The sequence below is a fragment of the Lithobates pipiens genome, unplaced genomic scaffold (assembly GCF_037356315.1).
Source record: "Lithobates pipiens isolate NorthernLeopardFrog02 unplaced genomic scaffold, aLitPip1_a1.2 Scaffold_16, whole genome shotgun sequence".
NCBI classification, from domain to species: Eukaryota; Metazoa; Chordata; class Amphibia; order Anura; family Ranidae; genus Lithobates; species Lithobates pipiens.
In genome coordinates this window covers 225596828-225616216 of record NW_027507748.1, presented here as the reverse complement: position 1 = coordinate 225616216, position 19389 = coordinate 225596828, and the positions used below count along the sequence as shown (strand labels likewise).

Here is a 19389-nt window from a genome sequence, read left to right as displayed (position 1 = left end):
GTGCAACACAGTTTTATTAAAAATAGTCCATTTAAAACTCATCCCACAATTCATGCGCTTACACATTAGAGTGCCCAGACTGGCACCAGCTCGATCAGCATATATGGATACCATCCAAACGGTCAGGTAATCCGACCAGCATCGCCGTTCCTCTTAACAAGCCTTGGCGTGCGTTTCACTGACAAACAGATGTGACATCACTTGCGGTCCACGGGTATGCGAGCAGCAATCAGACCTCTATGCATTTCGCATCATCAGGGACATACCAGATGGTGCCAGTCTGGGCACTCTAAGGTGTAAGCGCATGACTTGTGGGATGAGTTTTAAATGGGGCATTTTTAATAAAACTATGTTGCACGATTACCCTGTTATTTCCTTTTTTGGTGACTGGCGTTCGTCCATTGAGGGGAGAATATGTTTTTTGGATGAAGAAAAGCTGCTTTGACATTTCCATTTGGTTATCTGGCTAAATAATGAGTGTTTGGCCCAGAGGGCTTTGGCAAGTGCAATATTAGCATCACTGGCAGTAGAGCACTTTGTGTCTACGTTTCAGAATCACAGTGATGGGAATGAAGGTTAACAACTGCAATAACACTGAACTTTGTGTTTGAGCATTAAGGATTTTTCTTTGTGTTTTTTTTCACATTTTTTTCACAAATGTGTACATTGATAATTTATCACAAGGTTTTGAGCTGTATGTTTAATATTGTGATATTTATGGAGTTTTAGAGCTTATAACCAGATATTTGGTAAGACATATGGTTTTATGAAACACCGGTACTAGCTAATATTTAGGAGGACTAGCACCCACTTTATTTATAAGGTTCCAAAATAAATGTGTGTATACTTTAAAATGGCAATAACGATTATGCAAAAAAAAAAACACCATTCTAAATTAGTGATCATTGATGTCAGTTTCAGAAGGTGGTCCACAATGGCAGCCTACATATTTTTGCCAGTGCAAGAGTAGACCTTCAACTGCAAAACTCACTCAATAGACATGCTGCAAAATGACAGTGTTCCATAATTTTATTAAAAACAGGATTTTCATTTAAGACAAAAACAGTCACTTATGTGTTGCACCCTATGTCCATTATGATTCCAATTATAAGCCAGGCTGCAGATTCACATTTTTTTTTCTCTTTTAAAAAGGATCAACCTTTATCTAGAATTGCACACAAACTGGTGTGGCAATCTATGACCTCACCTTGCCATGAAATTGGCCAGATGCTGTTTATGCAACTAAAATTGGTTGGAACGCTTTTACATAGGCTTTGATAGACTAAGCCCTTCAAAATCATTGTAAGCAGCACCGTCTCACTTAATGAGTTTGCAAGGAACATGCTTGAGGCATTTTATTTTTTTAAGTTTTAGAGTGAAAAGGGATTAGAACTCATCAGGTTTTATTGCCGTCTGTGCCCCTGTTGAGAAGATTCACTCTGCTCTATTTTCCTGTTATCATCTAAAGTAAAAATAAAAGAAAATTCCAAATTTTGGGTTTACACAAGGAACAGGAAAAAAGGGGAATCTTCAAAAATTGACATTAGCTGGTGACACCCTGGCATTCCTTCACTTTAGAAGGATTTCCTCTCACTTCCTGTTTTCCCTACCGGACAGAAATTGAGGGAAAAAAACTCTGTAATGGGACACGGATGATTACTCTATTCAAAAATGAAAAAAAAATTGACACTTTAAAAATGAACACAAGTTCCTCTTATATTTCAATTGTGTGCGAGAGACATCTTTTTTTTTTTCCGAAGAAGAAAGATTGCTTACAAAAGTTGGTGTAAAAGAAAGCCTCTGGCTTTTAAAGAGACTTCTCAACGCTACCTCCTAGAATGGCTAGGTCTTGAACTCTCAATAGAATGCACTGGAGTCCATTGCAGAGGCACATTCTCATAAGATTTCATGTGCTCAACTATTCCAGAAAGCAATAGCGATGCATGGTGACTTTACCTGTGTTTTCAGGAAGCGGGAGTAGCCTTAACTGAAGTATTTTTTTCCTTAAGTTTTTTTTTTTTTTAAACCACCGTTGTGGGCAATCTGATTTGGGGGGGTTTCAATACAGCAGACCTTCCATTTTTCTATGGAAAGTCCACTTTACGAAAAAAAAAGGGAAGATGTAAAACATGGGCTCTCACAATGATGGTAACAATGATAATGTATAGATGCACCAATGAGAGGGGTAATTGGTGTCTATCTATAATAGATGAAATTTGGAGTCTGCAAACTGTAAGGTTTTTTTTTTTCTGTGTCTCATCAGTGAAATTTTCCTTCACTGCCTGTCGCAGACATAAGACAGAAAAGTAAGAGGGGATCTCTCCAAACTTAGGGGATATGCCCTCTTAGACAGCTGAAACGAGAACAAGTCTTTCCTTTACCAGAACAAGCATTTTTGCTTCAATGCTTTAGATTTGGAGGCCGGTTCATTTTAAATAACATTACAAATAAATACAGTAAGCCCATTATTTGACTTAATGAATAACCATTTATGCTTTTTTCAGTTATGTTAAAAGTAGACCCCCCTTTTTTTCCCCATTAGGTTTGAATAGAGTGGGGAAGGATTACAGACTGTCATCTGGGGCTCCAATAGATAGATTTCTTAATCATGGTGATAAAAGTTTTACTAGACAAGAAATGAGGGAAATGGTGAAACAGGGACAAAGAGAAAAAAAAATCGTCAGGATATTTAATATTCATCTACTCCACGAAAAAAGCAATTGTACTTCTGTCGGAGTTGCTTTTCATAATTTCATTTTCACTGGACCAAAAAGTGAATAGAATTCTCTCCAACAAAGTCCCAAAAAGTAGGAAAACTCATCAGGGGTTCTAATCCTTTACCGCTCTATCCAAATATAGAAAAATAAATGTGATTAACACAATTCAAGGATACTACAGGCAGTTTAGTAAAATTTGTAATAATAAACAATCCAGGATTTTGTTCACTTTACAACACAAAGTATCAATGAAATTGGAAATCCTGAATATTCCTGAAATGTAGCATTCCTCACCAAAAGTAGAGTTCTTCTGAAGTCATATGGCAACTAGTGACAGATTTATACACAGCTCCATCACCCACAGGTCAATAATATTCCGAGAACATTGTAAAGATGGTATATCAGCACTTGGAGCCTTTGTATACTGGACCCTTTATTCCATACTGCATCGTTCTTGGCATTCAAATCAACTGAAAGCCCACTGGACACCCTTATGGCTGCAGATTAAAGCTCCTGTGGTCTTTGTGGCACATTGGCAAGGCATCTCCTTCCTAATGTATAGCATCTTTTGCCAGTAAAAGTTTATGTAAGGCCTGGCAGTGGAAAGGCATATCTGTATTGTTACAGTGAAGTCAGTTTTCACATTTTCCTGTAGAATGCAGGTGGCAGCAGCATAGTTCCAAGTCTATTAAGCCCATTTTCACAGTTTTTGTTCTCACTTCTCCCGAAGTACACAGACTCCAGCATCACAACGCTGGGTGGCCATAGATGTAACTACATCCCAACTGTCAATAACAGGGTCATAGCATTCAACACTGTTCAGTAGAGAATTTCCATCATAGCTGAAAAACAAAGAGCAAAGAAAAAAAAAAGTAGTTATATATGCTGTCCATATTACTTCATGGAATCATGAAAGTGCTTGGATCCAAAATCTTCACCATAGCAATCTCTATTACAGTAAAAAAATAGAAGCTGAACTCCATCTTTTCATACATTTTACATAGTTCGTTAGGACCAGCTTGGCCCAAACGAACTCTGTCACTCACTAACATGTGAAGTTGTTGCATGTGCTGTATACACTGTATGTAGCTGAAGCTACATACAGCATACCACTCTGTTTTGAGTTCGAACCAAGACTTGCAGCCTCATACCTGCAACACAGTAGAGTATATCACTGCGGCACTGGAGGAAGCTCTGTATTCATTGATACAGTATATCGCTTACTCTGAATGTATGAGCGCTGCTGTGATAGACGCTACTGTCTTCCAGTTATGAGACTGGAAGTCTCGGCTCAAACCTGGAACACAGTGTGGTATGCTATATATAGCCGTAGCTATATACAGTTTATACTGCACATTCAGCGGCCTCACATGTCAGTAAGCGACATTGTTCGTTTGGGCCAAGCTGGCCCAAACTATGTGAAGTGTATGAAAAGATGGGAGTTTAGCTTTAAGAATGTTACTAAATTATATATTTCTTAAATAATTTTTTCGTAATATATTTCCAAGTGACTATTTCTGTATAATTTAGTTATATGCGATCAGGTTTTTGACACCCATACAAATTTCAAAAACATGATTTAGGAATGGGACTTCTACTAATTTAACCCCTTGCCGCCGAGTATACGCAGATGTGCGTACTCTGCTTCCGGGGGTTATACCGGGATGATGCCCGCACCTGCAGGCATCATCCCGGTTCCGTTTTTCAGAGCGGGCAATTGGCTTCCCAGCCACAACAACCGATGCGGCTAAAAGTTGTTCGGCTGCTGTTATGCCGGAGGAGCGCCGCCACTCTTACCGGTGCTCCCGTTAATTCGGGAGCACCGATCGCACATCCGATTCCTCTGGCGGCTGGGCGGGGCCTGGAATGAAGCCGTAAGGGGCTTCATTCCAGTCTCATAATGGTAAACACGGAAGCGACGTCATGACATCACTTCCCGTTTACTCGGCGGCCAATGGCGCCGGATTTAAAAAAAAAAAAATACACTATTCAGAATCGCCGAAAACGGCGATCTGAATACTTTTAAGTGTAAAGGAGGGATCGGGGGTCTTTTAGATCCCTCCATAAAGAGTACCTGTCACCACCTATTACTGTCACAAGGGATGTTTACATTCCTTGTAACGGCAATAAAAGTGATCAAAATTGCCCGCCGTCCCCGCGAGCTTGCGAAGCAAAGAAAACGCATATGGAAGTCGCGCCCGCATATGTAAACTGTGTCCAAATCACACATGTGAGGTATCGCCGCGATCCTCAGAGCAAGAGCAATAATTCTAGCACCAGACCTCCTCTGTAACTCCTGGTAACCGGAATTTTTTTTTAAAAGCGTCGCCTATTGAGATTTTTAGGTACCGTAGTTTGTCGTCATTCCACGAGTGCGTGCAATTATAAAGTGTGACATGTTTGGTATCTATTTACTCGGCGCAACATTATCTTTCACATTATGCAAAAAAATTGGGCTAATTTTACTGTTTCCTTTTTTTTAAATTCATTAAAGTGTCCATTTTCCCCAAAAGTTGCGTCTAAAATACCGCTGCGCAAATACCGTGTGACATAAAATATTGCAAAAATCACCGTTTTATTCTCTAGAGTCTCTGCTAAAAAAATATATATAATGTTTGGGGGTTCCAAGTAATTTTCTAGCAAAAAATATGGATTTTAACTTGTAAACACCAAATGCCAAAAATAGGCTTAGTCATGAAAGGGTTAAGATAAACAATGAAATTGAATTATCCTAAAAATACACACCCCGCAATGGCATAAAGTCTCCCACGAAGTACAGTGGCTCCAACATAACAGCGTGGAGTGGTCATGCTAGTCATCGTAGTCCAAGAGTCAGTACGAATATTATAGGCTTCTACAGAGGATAGATGAGATGTGCCATCAAAGCCTCCCACCACATATATGTGATCGTTTAGCAGCGCCACACCAGCACCTGTAGTCATAATAAACAACTGTAAGCTCTACAACAAAGCAATATATACAAATTATGCAGACAACTTAAAATGTTAGGTCTGACTACCTGAGCGCTTGGTTGCCATAGGAGTCACATGGCTCCAGTGGCCCGTATGTGGGTCATATCGTTCTACTGAGCTTAAAATGTTTAGGCCATCATAACCACCTAAAAGCCGCAAAATACAAACAAACAGTTAACTAAAATGTCAGAAAACATTGCTATTTATAATGTAAAATTACATTAAATTGCTAGTGTCCCTCACCAAGGCAGTAAATTACTCCATTGGCCACAACAAGACCTGCCCCTTCACGTGCCGTTTGCATGTCACCCAGCATGCTCCATTGGTCAATATTGGGGTCATAGCGTTCCATGCTTGTGTGTCGGCGGCTTCCATCAAATCCACCCGAGACATAGATCATGTCTTGGAAAAAGCAAACATGGCTCCATTAATACATGTAAAATAAATAAATGAATACTTTCACAATAGTAAATCAAGCATAAACATAGTGCTTTGAAAAATATTGTCTTTAAAGAAAAGCTGTAGTGAGAGGGAAATGTACTGCCACCACTGGCTACTTTATGAAATGCTAGTTGCTTGGCTGCTTTTGGCTTCAATACTTTAGTCTCCAGCGCTGAACAAATATACAGCCAGTGAAGTTTTAAAGCAACCCCATCACAAAAAAGAAAACTTAAAAGCAAAGTCGCATTTAAAAGAAGTTTCTTAAAAACCTGTGCAGAATGCTATAGCTCTTTCCTGAGTTATTGTACGGACGGAGCAACCATTGGGACCAGCACCCCATAGCGTCATGGGAGGAAGCACCGCCCTGTTCTTTCAGGTACATGTGAGCAGCGTGCAATGATCATCCTGTAGAGCTCATCATAGGCAATAACAGGAAGTACAGTGCACATGTTCAGCCCGAAAAAACAGGACAGTGCTTCCTCTCATGGCACTATGGAGCACTGGTCCCAACAGCTGATCCTTCCTACAGCAACTAAGGTTGGAGCCATCGCAAACTGAGAGGATTTTAGGAACACTTTTTAAATGGGATTTTGTACTACATTTTTTTAAACAGAAAGGGAATCCTGGCTGGTAGGTTGACTGAGCTCAATATGCTATTATAGCCATATGGGACAGCATAGTGTGCATTTTGGTAAAGGACTTAAAATATATAGTTTTGGTCACTCAATACTGTAGGAATGATTGATTATTGTGCTGGATATGCATCTTGAGCTTACCACACTGATTTTGCTTTTGATCTGATCTGTTTGATAAGCAAAACTCATTAAGGAGTGTAAAAGTAGGTCTATAGAGAAGGTCTACTGGACAGGCTATATGTTTGAATTTGTCTAGATATAGGAGAGCAAAAATCTATTGCAAACCTCCTAAAGTGGTTGCTCCTGCTAGCCCTCTTCTTACATTCATTGGAGCCACAGAGTACCAAACACCATCTTCTTCAGAAGTATAATCCAGACATTCTACAGAACTGAGTCGGGATCGCCCATCATAACCTCCTATTACATAGACACGGTCCCCAAGGGATACTGTGGCAACATATCGCCGCTTACGGGTGATACTCTGTATATAGGAAATTAATAAAGAGTGATTCAAATTTTGTTGCTATATCATTATATACACACATCATTACAAAAAGTTACACATTTAAGATTAAAAAAAAGTTGAAATGTACTCGAGTCTGAAACTCACCACTGGAGACCCTTAAAGTGAACCTGTGGTGAAGCTATTCAAGTATTCATATATATTCTTATCAAGCGGTATATGAGCTTTAAAACAAAGCACTTACCAACTGCTATAGCTGCAGACACCATAAGACATTTCATAGCAGAAGCACTGTTTGTTATTTGCAGTGCATCAGTAATGAAGTAGGCTGACAGCATGTGCTTTGGAATTCAGAGCCAAAAGTACACTGTGTTGTCATGACAGAGGGGAAGGCATGAGTTAATTCTATTCTGGCATGTCAACAGTTACTTTTCTGCACTTGCTACATTGTCCAAAGTGATACACAGAGAAATGTGCATGTATTGCAGAGAAGCAGTTTTTTTCCCCTTTTACTTGATTGCTTGCACGCAAGCACAGTTATAAAATACGTTAAAATCTATAGTCTGGACACAGATGCAATTTAAAGACAAGGATCAAAAGAGTGAGTCTACTTGCCATCCTGTTGGACAAAGCAACCAGAAACACAGAACTATTGCTCACTGATCAACAACTTTCTCTAATCCCACTACTTCCTGCAATACAGTTATCTCTAATAACATAGGGCAAACACTGCAGAAGCACTGTTACGATGTATATACAATTTATACATGATCAGAGGGCGCTGGGTGATGTAGACAGTCCAATCAGGAAAAAAAAAATGTCAAGTATATGTAAAGGACAGCTCCACAAAGTTCTCCATCTCTTTAATATAGTACTGATGGGGCCTGAATGACTGACACTGCAGAGGAATGGCTGAATGATAGCAAAAGACCAAAAACGTGATACTGCATGCATCTACAGTCCCCATCTATATCTCATCACAGAAGTCCTGGGCACTACACATTTAAAACATACAGTACATTAGTAAACTTCAATGTCTACACAGTCACTATAATTAATATTTCAAATCCCCAGAGAAAAAAATAAATAAAATAAAAACACCAGACTCACTGGAAGGAAACTCCACTCTTGGGTTTTGGGATCATATTTCTCCACTACATCTATTGGAGATTGCTGGCTACCAAACCCACCAATAACAAGAAGAACCTCATTCGCACCTAAAAAAATAAAAATAAAATAAAAAGGATGATATAAATATACAGTATATATATATTTTTTCTCAAGAAAAAAAAAAAATGCAGAAAGGTCTACCATATTTAAAAGTTACACTTCCAACATAAAATAATCTCCGATGCTCTTGAAATCGTAACAATGTTCCCCAAACCATCCATTAGAGATGACTAAAAGACTTTTTTCAAATAGTCTCACATGATCACAGATAAATCATTTATGTCCCTTTTCTATTGTGGTAACTTTTAATTGCTTACAAACCTGGAAACCATAAGCTCACCTTTGGGAATGTGTTACACCCGTTTCTAGCTGGAACATGTAACATGATCACTCCTGCAGTCTCTCGTTAATCATCCGTGAATGAATGAACTACAAGTAGCGACATCCTTTGCAGCCATTGGCTTGTAGTTCTCAAACTACCAGGGCACTAGTGAGTGCTCTAGGTAGTTCATGGAGTTTTCCTGTCATTGTGTAGCTGCCTGTACAAGCAGACAGATACATTGACAGTCTGCAAGAGCTTGAGATTGCACCCATGTTCTGCTGACCGTGGGTGCAATGCTTTACAGGCTCCAAGAAAATAAATAAATAAATTAGCCTTACTTTTACACAACTAAAATGACTGACAGATTTGCTTTAAGGCACTGTTAAATACTACTTTGACGATGCTGCTTCTTACAATTTTTTTAGACAATGATAAAGAACACAAATCTTAATAGGTATATAACCCCTTTTAAACCCCATATTAATTGCTGGGCAAACTTCATAAATCTCTCAGAGTCATATCAGCTACCTATGCCAGGGAACCACTAAAAGGTTCCTTTGGACTACTTATCTATTTATTCAACACAGAAAAAAAAAAAAAAAAATGCTTACACCTTCAAAAAAATATTATTTAATAGTAAAGTAATAAAGCCTCTTCCAGCTTGTGCATTTCTATACTGAAAGTAAATGAGGAAACATTAAAAAAAGCCAAACAGTCCACCCATTCTTAAAAATTGGGTCGCAGTGTGTAGTCGGTGGAGCCCCTTGGAGTTCACTTCACTAACCAGAGAAATGTCCAACTGGAGGACAACTGGTTACACGACTGTTTTCCTCCTGGCTTTTTTCTGTTGAAACATTTAAATGCTTAATTTTTACCTGTGCTCCACCAGCTTCAGTCTCTAAGCTGGAGAAGTGCCTTGAGACTTTTTTTTTGGTCATACTACTGCTTTTAAATGAGCCCTGCAAGGGTTTTAAATATTGTTATTATGATACCCAAAAGCCAATATCCTAAAATGTAGCATATATTTTGCTAAGTAATGGTAAAGATGCGTAAGGAAGAACAGTAAAGTTAGCCCAATTTTTTTGCATAATGTGAAAGATGATGTTACGCCGAGTAAAAAGATACCCAACAGGTCACGCTTCAAAATTGCACACACACTTGTGGAATGTCAACAAACTTCGGTTCTTAAAAATCCCCATAGGCGATGCCTTAAATTATTTTTACAGGTTACATGTTTAGAGTTAGAGGAGTTCTTGGGCTAGCATTACTGATTTCGCTCGAACGTTCGCTGCCATACCTCACATGTGTGGTTTGAATGCTGTTTACATATGTGGGTGCGACTTACATATGCGCTCGCTTCTGCGAGCACAGGAGTGCTTTAATATTATTTTATTGTTAATGTTACTTTTATTTGTCTAGTTTGATGCTTTCTTTTTATTTTTTTAGATAACTTTTATTCCCATTACAAGGAATGTAAACATCTCTTGTACTAGGAATAGTGCATCACAGGTCCTCTTTACAGTGAGATCAGGGGTCTATAAGTCCCCACATCTCACCTCAAGGCTGGGAAGCCTGAAATAAAAAAAAAAAAAAAAAAAAAAAAAAAACACCACACACACACACACACACACACACACACAACACTATGTTGGGTTTCCAGCCGAGGTGGCGGAATTTTTTAAAATGCAGAGGCCGGGCCTGACATCATAACATCGCGCCCAGCCTCTGAACAATCATAGAGATTTCTATCGGACCATATTGGTCCCCAAATTCTCTATGGTTAACGTCCGGCGCTGGTCAGTTCCTTCTTACCAATCGCATAGGTGAGCTGATAGAAGCACCCGAGGAAGGCGGGGTGACCCCTTCCCCTGCCTGTAAGAACAATCAAGCCCCTACGATTGTTCTTTTGGTGAAGGAAATCGCCGGCTCTAAAAGAAGATATCTGAATGATGCCTGTAACTCTGCAGGCATCATTCAGATATAACCAAAGTCTGCAATGTCATATGACGTTGGGCGGGTGGGAAGTGGTAGATTGCAAACTTTTCTGAGCAGGGCCCTCTTAATCCTCTTGTATTTTATTATAAATGCATTGTCTCCCTTTTATATTGTAAAGCACTGCGTAAACTCTTGCCGCTATATAAATCCTGTATTATAATAAATATGGTTTGCAAAATGACTCCAACAGCTCCAAACCAGTACTGCGGCCATATTAATCTAAAAATACAACTAGGCATCCGCCAGAGGCAACCAATCAATTTGTAAAACCATTGTTTATATAACTCTTAAAAGGTTAGATGTTACAAGTAATCTTGGTGAATGAAGCAGACCTTTTAGCTGCTCTTTTGGCATACTTATGAATAAAAATTTATCGCATGTATCACATTTTAGGACCACAGATGACTATATAAATATCATGATTTTGTGGCAATTTTTTTGCGGTTCGTGTCTTTCTGGCTGGCTCCACCCTCTGGGGCTTTGGTTCTGGTGGCTAATGATGTCATACGATGTCTGTGGGGCTTGACCTACTATGCCTCCCGCTACTCCAAAGGCACTAAAGGCATGCTTTTTTTTTTTTTTTTTTTAGACGCTCTTCGAGATAAAGTGTATATAGGCCCTTTTTGAATACGCTGTAACTTGAGCAGTTATGCTGGTCTCTGTTCTTGTACCCTTCATTTAGTATGCAGATTTTGTTTTTTCTTACCGTTCACTTCATTTGTTAATTTATTTTTTTTGCTTTGTCTTTTAAACACATTCTAATACATTTATGTAAATGCATTTTAATTTGGGATACCTAAATTAAAAAATTATTCCGAAAAAAAAAAAAAAAAAAAAGTTATCACATGTAAAGTATAACTTACCCAAACGCATGCGAGTTCTAGGACCCTGCATTTGACACCTCAACTCTGGGCGGAGGTGAAATTTCTTGGCTTCATCTACTAAATCTCGGCACTGCAAACTACATTTGATCAAGGGCTGCAGAAAGAAACATATAATGTATACAAAAGATAATCAGGAAGGCTAAACAAACAATCCAACTACTGTGGAAGCTTTCTCATGTACCTCTGTGTCTATGATATCTGTGATATAGCGTGGTGTTAGCAAAGGCATGCGCACATATTGAAGAAGCTGTGAAAGCGATTTTTCCCTGTGCTGTTTGTTGTGCTTCACCCAATTTAGAACGGCCTCAAAAACGGGTTCTTCTGAATCTACCTGTTGGACAAGCAATAACAATAGTAATATTTCTTTAGAAGCAAGAACAAGTGTAAAAACCCATACGTTTGCCCCTGTGGTGCTGATCAGCTATTTACCATCACTTATGAGCAGTCCCAAGGTTTGCTTTAGCTGCCCTTGGATACTTTGTGTTGCTGGTAGAAACCCCACCTATTCCTGCTCAACACAGGATGCCTTTAAAATCCAATTGTCAGGCTGAACACTGCTGATTAGAAAGGCTTCACAGCACTATAGAATAGCCGATTTGGGTTTTAAGAAAGACACCCCTTCCAATTAACAGGAGGGGAGGGCATGTGTACATTTGCTCTTCTGTGAAATTGGAAAGCCTCTTTAAAACAGAGATCAAACAAGGTAACCATTTTACTATGTTGTACCTGAATCTCATCACACCGAATGAGTTTCTCCACCTCCTCTTGCTGCAACAGCATAAACTCCTCATGTTGCACCACTTCTGGAAAGTGCTTCTGACTGTAAACTTCAGCCGCCTGCATTAAGTCTAAGCAATTATGAGTCTCTGCAAAGTCACGGATTCCTAAGCAATTGGAAGGGTCAAGCTGAGATTCTAGAAAGTCACAACAGGCCTGTTTTACACCTGGGGAGAGAGGCAAGGTAACAAATGCTTATTCAGAATAAACTACAACATGTAAAAGCATAAAAGTTAATGGTTATTAGCCAAGCATCATTATTTCATTGCAAACACACTGTCCTTTCAAGAGTAAAAAAAAAAAAAAAAAAAAAAAGAAGTATTTATGTACGATTACAGCTACTTTTATATGGCCATCAATTTTTGCAGCACTATATATACATCATTCACATTACTCCGTGCTTTTAAAAGAGCTTGCAATCTAGGGTCCCTAACTCACATTCATAAATACACCTACTAGGGTTAACAGACAGGTGGCAATTAACCTAACAGTGGGGGTTATTTACTAAAGGAAAATCCACTTTGCACTGAAAGTGCACTTCGAAATTAAGTCACTGTAGATCTGAGGGGGACATGCAAGGAAAAATAAAAAAAAAAAGCATTTTAGCTTGCACATGATTGGATGGTAAAATCAGCAGAGCTTCCCCTCATTTCAGATCTACCCCTTAGATTGAGAGCGACTGCACTTGCAGTGCAAAGTGGATTTGCCTTTCGTAACTAACCCCCATTGTGTCTTTAAAGTGTATGAGGAAACCGGAGAAGCTGGAGGAAACCCACGCAGGCACATTGAGAACCTGCAAACCCCATTCAGGTAGTGCTGAACCAACACTGAGCGCCCTTTCACAGGCCCAAAATGACATATGAAATCATCAATCTAGTAGGTGGAGCCAATGCATGCAACCCACGTTGAGTTGGATCTGCAATTTCAGAGTTCTCAGAATTGAATATCAACTCAGATAATGACAACCCCAGCATAAATAGGGCTTAAAGCAGTATTCAACCCAAAAAACAAAATGTAATAAAAGTGCAGGCTGGATGATCCTAAACCTGATAGACGTGAACACCCGCAAGGATTCCAACTATCAATTATGCCGCTGTCCAAAACTTAGGAGATAAACGGCAAAAGGTTGAGGGTACTATAAAAAGGCTTATTGGGTACTAGCTTCTTCATGGAACCACCTATATGCCTTCTAGGGTATTTTGACACGTCTTATGATCAGCATTTGACGCTTACTCTCGCTAGACTTTTTTTGTGGCTGCAGAGTGATTGTCTTGAAACTGATCTCACCTCGCCCACCTACTCCAATATTTCGTAACTTAAAATGTATTTCTTATGAAAAACCTACGTATTATCTGAGTAATGCCCTGCAGAAATTTGATGCATATGGTCTCGATGGAATATACACTATATTGTCAAAAGTACTGGGACACCTGCCTTAAAGCGGGGTTCCACCCTAAAGTGGAACTTACGCTCATTGGAATCCTCCCCCCCTCCGGTGTCACAGTTGCCACCTTTCGGGGGGGGGGGGGGTGCAGATACCTCTCTAAGACAGGTATTTGCACCCACTTCCGGGCATAGACTCCCACAGGAGTCTATGCCTCTTCCTGTCCTGGCGCGCTGTCTGCTGAGACACACACGGGTCCCAGAGACAGCGCGGACCATTCCCATTGTGCTGAGCGACTCGTACATGCGCAGTAGTGAACCGGGAAGTGAAGCCGCAATGCTTCACTTCCTGATTTCCTCACCTAGAATGACGACGGCAGCAGCCGAGGGAACAATCGGCCTCGGCTGCTGACATCGCTGGTGAGTGTCCAAGCTGCTGGCTTTTAATAATTTTTTTTACAGTGAAATCCCTCTTTAACATGCACTTTTATGGTATCCCAGTCTTAGTCTGTAGGGTTCAATATTGAGTTGATCCACCCTTTGCAACTTTAACAGATTCAACTCTTCCGGGAAGGCTGTTCACAACGTTTAGGAGTGTTTATGGGAATGTTCGATCATTCTTCCAGAAGTGCATTTGTGAGCTCAGGCACTGATTTGGGCAAAAAGGCCTGACTCACATTCTCTGCTCTAATTCATCCCAAAGGTGTTCTATCGGTTTGAGGTCAGGACTGTGCAGGCCATTCAAGTTCCTCCACCCCAAACTTGCTCATCCATGTTTTTATGGACCTTGTCTTGTGCACTGGTACACAGTCATGTTGGAACAGGAAGGGCCATCTCCAAACTGTTCCCACAAAGTTGGGAGCATGAAATTGTCCAAAATGTCTTGGTATGCTGATGCTTTAAGAGTTCCCTTCACTGGAACGAATGGGCCAACCCCTACCCCTGAAAAACAACCTCACACCATCATCCTCCCTGCACCAAATGATTTGGACCAGTGCACAAAGGAAGGTCCATAAAGACATGGATGAGCGAGTTTGGGGTGGAGGAACTTGACTGGCCTGCACAGAGTCCTGACCTCAACCTGATAGAACACCTTTTAGGGTGAATTAGAGCAGAGGCTGCGAGCCAGGCCTTCTTGTCCAACATCAGTGCCTGACCTCACAAATGCGCTTCTGTAAAAATGGTCAAAACTTTCCCATAGACACGCTCCTAAACCTTGTGGACAGCCTTCCCAGAAGAGTTGAAGCTGTTAAAGCTGCAAAGGGTGGGCCGACTAAATTTTGAACCCTACGGACTATAAAATGCCCACTCAGGGCAGTTTTATTAGTTCTGGAACAGGAACTAACCTCAATTCCCTCATCAAGACTAGTTACAATATAAATTCAAGAACCGTAGTGCCTGAACAAGATGATTTCTTAAATGTTGTAAATCTGTCCCAGCATCTTCTCACTGATAGATGCCCGCAGCTGCAGGCATCACCCCGGTACCGTTTTTTTAGAGCCAGTGATCGACTTTCCAGCTATAACAACCGATGCAGCCAAAAGCTGTTCGGCTGCTGTTATGCCAGAGGAGCGGGAGGGGGCGCCCCCCTCCCGCCGCCTCCCTTACAGGGGCTCCTGTTCAATCGGGAGCCCCAATCAACAAACCCCTGCTGCTGGCGGCTAGGGACAGACTGGACTGAAGCTGTAAGCGGCTTCATTCCAGAGTCCTGATCGTAAACACGGAAGCGACGTCATGACGCCACTTCCCATTTACTCAGCTGCCAATGGCGCCGGTTTAAAAAAAAAAATATATATATACAGTATTGAGAATCGCCAAAGACCACCGATCCCTCCATAAAGAGGACCTGTCGCCACCTATTACTGTCACAACGGATGTTTACATTCCTTGTGACAGCAATAAAAGTGATCAATTTTTTATTTTATTTTTTTACATTTTTTTTTTTAATAAATCAAATAAATAAGAATTCTTTATTTATTTATTTTTTTAAAGCACCCTGGTCGTCGCGAGCTCGCGCAGCAAAGAAACCTGTTTTGTTTTTTAAAAATTCATGAAAGTGTCCCTTTTCCCAAAAAGTTGCGTTTAAAACTCCGCTGCACAAATACTGTGTGACATATTGCAACAATTGCAATTTTATTCTCTGGATTCTCTGCTAAAAAATATGTATAATGTTTGGGGGTTCCAAGTAACTTTCTAGCAAAATATACGTATTTTAACTTGTAAACACCAAATGTCAAAAATAGGCTTAGTCATGAAAGGGATAACCTTCTTGATCCCCCTTCACTCTGGATTTCGCTACCACAGCACTCCACAGAAACTTCCCTCCTAAAACTCATACGACTTACTAACAGCCAAAACCAAAAAGGTAATTATTCCGTACCCTTAGACCTTTCCGCTGTCTTTGATACAGTTGACCACCCCCTCAAAAAAAAAAAAAACTCAATTTGCTTGGTCTCCATGGCTGCACTCTCTCCGTTGGTTCGAATCTTACCCATCTCTTCGCACCTTCAGTGTCACTTACAACTACACTTCCTCCTCTCCAACTCCCCTTACCATTGGGGTCCCCCCAAGGTTCTGTCCTTGGACCTCTAGCTATCCCTCTGCCCCCCAGCTCATCCTGTCAATCTCCTCATGCATCACTGATTTACTAAACAGACATATCACCCTGGATGTCAAACCACTTCCTCAAACTGAATCTATCTAAAACTGAGCTCCTAATATTTCCTCCCCCACATGCCCCTTTCTCCTGACTTCTCTGTCAAGTACATTTATCAGTCCGTCCTCACATGCCAGGGTGCTAGGGGTAACAGACTCTGAACTGTCTTTTCAGGCCTGCATACAATCCCTGTCCAAAACATGCCGCCTTAGCCTCCGCAACATTTCCAGAATATGCCCCTTTTTAACTAATGACACCACCAAGCTTCAAATTCACTCCCTGGTTATCTCTTGCCTCGACTACTGCAACTCCCTCCTCATTGGATTTCCTTTACATAGACTATCCCCCCTTCAGGCCATAATGAATGCCGCTGCAAGACTCAGCCACCTTACCAACCATTCAGTGTCGTCCACCCCTCTCTGCCCATACCTCCACTGGCTGCCACTCACCCAATGAATAAAATTCAAAGTACTAACAATTTACAAAGCCATCCATAACTCTGCCCTCTGCTACATCACTCATCACTAACTTAGTCCCAAAATACCAACCAAGCCGCTCTCTTCGGTACCTCCTGCTCTCCAGCTCCCTTGTCACCTCCTCCCATGCTTGCTTCCAGGATTTCTCCAGAGCTTCTCCCATCCTATGGAACTCCCTACCCAATCTGTCCGACTGTCCCCTAATCTATCCATCTTTAGACGATCCCTGAAAACCCTTCTCTTTAAAGAAGCCCATCTTGCTTCTAACACTGGTTTTACTTCCTCCATCAGTTCATCCCCCACAGCCATTACCCTTTGTATCAATTGACCCTTCCTTTAGATTGTAAGCTCTAATGAGCAGGGCCTTCAGATTCCTTTTGTACCCAATTGTAATTTAACTGTAATGCCTGCCTTTATTTTGTTAAGCGCTGCGCAAACTGTTGGCGCTATATAAAACGTGTATAAAAACAACAACAACAACTGAACATCAATACATTTAACCTTACTTTCCCCATGACATTGAATACCAACATAATTGAATTTCTGTATATCATTCTATATACACAAAGATACAAATCAAGCAGTCTATGTAGAAAGCCAATGGCTGGTAATGGCATTCTACATGCCACCAGCTTTCATGCAGCCAATTTAGTTAAATCTATACCATTTGGCCAATACCTGTGCATCAGACGTAACTGTTCAGATGAGGTTAAATTTTAAGAAGGAAGCAGATGAACTTAGGTGATGACTCCTTGCACGTGGAAACGCTCAAATGCCTTAAAGTGTTTAGAAAAGCAACATCAAAAACTAGGCAATAACTACTGTATGGAACTAAGACTCAGAAAAATTATGGTAACCAGTTACGGATTATCACTCAGAACGATTCAAGAATAATGTGCATAAATACTGGCATGTTCTAGCATTGGATTCCATAGTTGGACCACTACTGCCGGAACGTCCAGCTTTTACTTTTCACAGGGCGAGGTCTCTGCGAGAAACTAGCCTCCAGTGAATACAAGGGGGTACAAAAGGATCCATGTAAGAGGTTGGGTACCTTCAAATGTGGAGGGTGTGGCTATTGGCAATACATGGTTACTGGTACCCCAAAAAAATAAAAAATTCTTCCACAGAAAGTCAACTTTATCCCTAGGCACTTTGGGAACTGCAAGACATTTGGGGTGGCATACCGCCTGCAGTGCGAATGCAAATGCTTTTATGTAGGCAAAACTAAAAACTTTGGCAAAGAGCATAACGCTACATTCTAAGCATGAAATCATGTAACTCAGACTTACCACTGGGACGCCACCCAATACACTTTCATGGTGGCACCTTTCGACATATAAAATTTCTAGTACTCGATAGGGTGCACCCAGGAATGGGGGGGGGGGTAACTGGAATAAGATTTTGTTACAGCGAGAACAGCTATGGATATTCAACATCGTTACCTGGCCTTAACGAGATGATCTCCTTCAAACCATTTTTGGAGGGCTTCATCTCTGGCGGTCCTAAGATGTACTAGTCTCCATTAACTGGTATATACAGCCCCTCCCCTCGTTGGTAATCTTACCCAAGTTTTGTACTTCTCCCTTTTCCTCCCCCGTTTTCACTTTGGGGTTTTAACCATTAGAGTTACACAACTGATGAAAAAATGTTTAGTAGTAGTTCCAAGATTGTTTTGTACTGGTATAGGCAGGATTCAATCTGTACACATACATATATTCATGGTATACAGCGTGTCTATATTGATTCCATGTGTGCGGTATGACCGATTCTGCCTTTTCAGGCATTCCATTGGCAGTCTATACACGTACCTCTACATAAGTCTATGAATTCCTAGCATCCAAGATTACCACATTACCTTTATTTCCTTTTCAGTTTTATTTTTATTTTATTGTACTACTGCTGTTCTAGTTTGGTTTTAATGTTCCGTCCGAGCCGCACATGTCACATGGCTGGATCTGATCGGCCTTACTCTGATTCTACTTCATATATCTCATGCAGGCTTTCGGAATCGCTCTCCTGCAAGGGTGTTTTGCATTCCTGTTCTATGCTCCTGCTGTTTGTCAGTCGCCCACTAAGAAGCTTCAATATATACCAACATTGAGCCCATTAGGTCACTGACAGCAAGTCATGCAACAACGTAGCGGTGTCACGTCAGTGCGCCACTGTGCGATGTCACATCAAGGCACCAACTACAATGGGCTTGCTTCCTGGGTATACATACTGGCACCGGATGACGCGTTGTTGCAGACACCATAGGCTCAAATGGTTTGATCCAGGTGTCTGCATATATCTCTCAAAATATATATATATATATATATATATATATATATATATATATATATATATATATATATATTACATACACACACACACACACACACAGCATTTGGTCCCTTCCGTCAGTCTATTTTCCACCTGGCAGATGGGAGGAGTCATACTATCCCACTACAACTATAAGGGGAGTCCATGAGGCTATGAGAGCATTACAGCTCTGT

General features: G+C 40.7%; 1 protein-coding gene across 3 annotated transcripts in view; it reads right to left on the bottom strand.

Annotated features, from left to right (window-relative positions):
• Window positions 1-1011: 1011 nt before the first annotated feature.
• The window catches only part of KLHL12 (kelch like family member 12), a 63414-nt gene continuing 45036 nt past the window's right edge, over window positions 1012-19389 (bottom strand). For all 3 annotated transcript variants that reach the window (XM_077481151.1, XM_077481149.1, XM_077481150.1), the window contains 9 exons: window positions 12326-12543; window positions 11781-11930; window positions 11579-11693; window positions 8339-8445; window positions 7051-7246; window positions 5933-6091; window positions 5737-5835; window positions 5463-5649; window positions 1012-3559 (listed from right to left, as the gene is read on the bottom strand). In XM_077481151.1, coding sequence (XP_077337277.1) covers window positions 3433-3559; window positions 5463-5649; window positions 5737-5835; window positions 5933-6091; window positions 7051-7246; window positions 8339-8445; window positions 11579-11693; window positions 11781-11930; window positions 12326-12543 — 1358 coding nt within the window. In that variant the 3' untranslated portion in view covers window positions 1012-3432. The remainder of the gene's footprint in view (window positions 3560-5462; window positions 5650-5736; window positions 5836-5932; window positions 6092-7050; window positions 7247-8338; window positions 8446-11578; window positions 11694-11780; window positions 11931-12325; window positions 12544-19389) is intronic.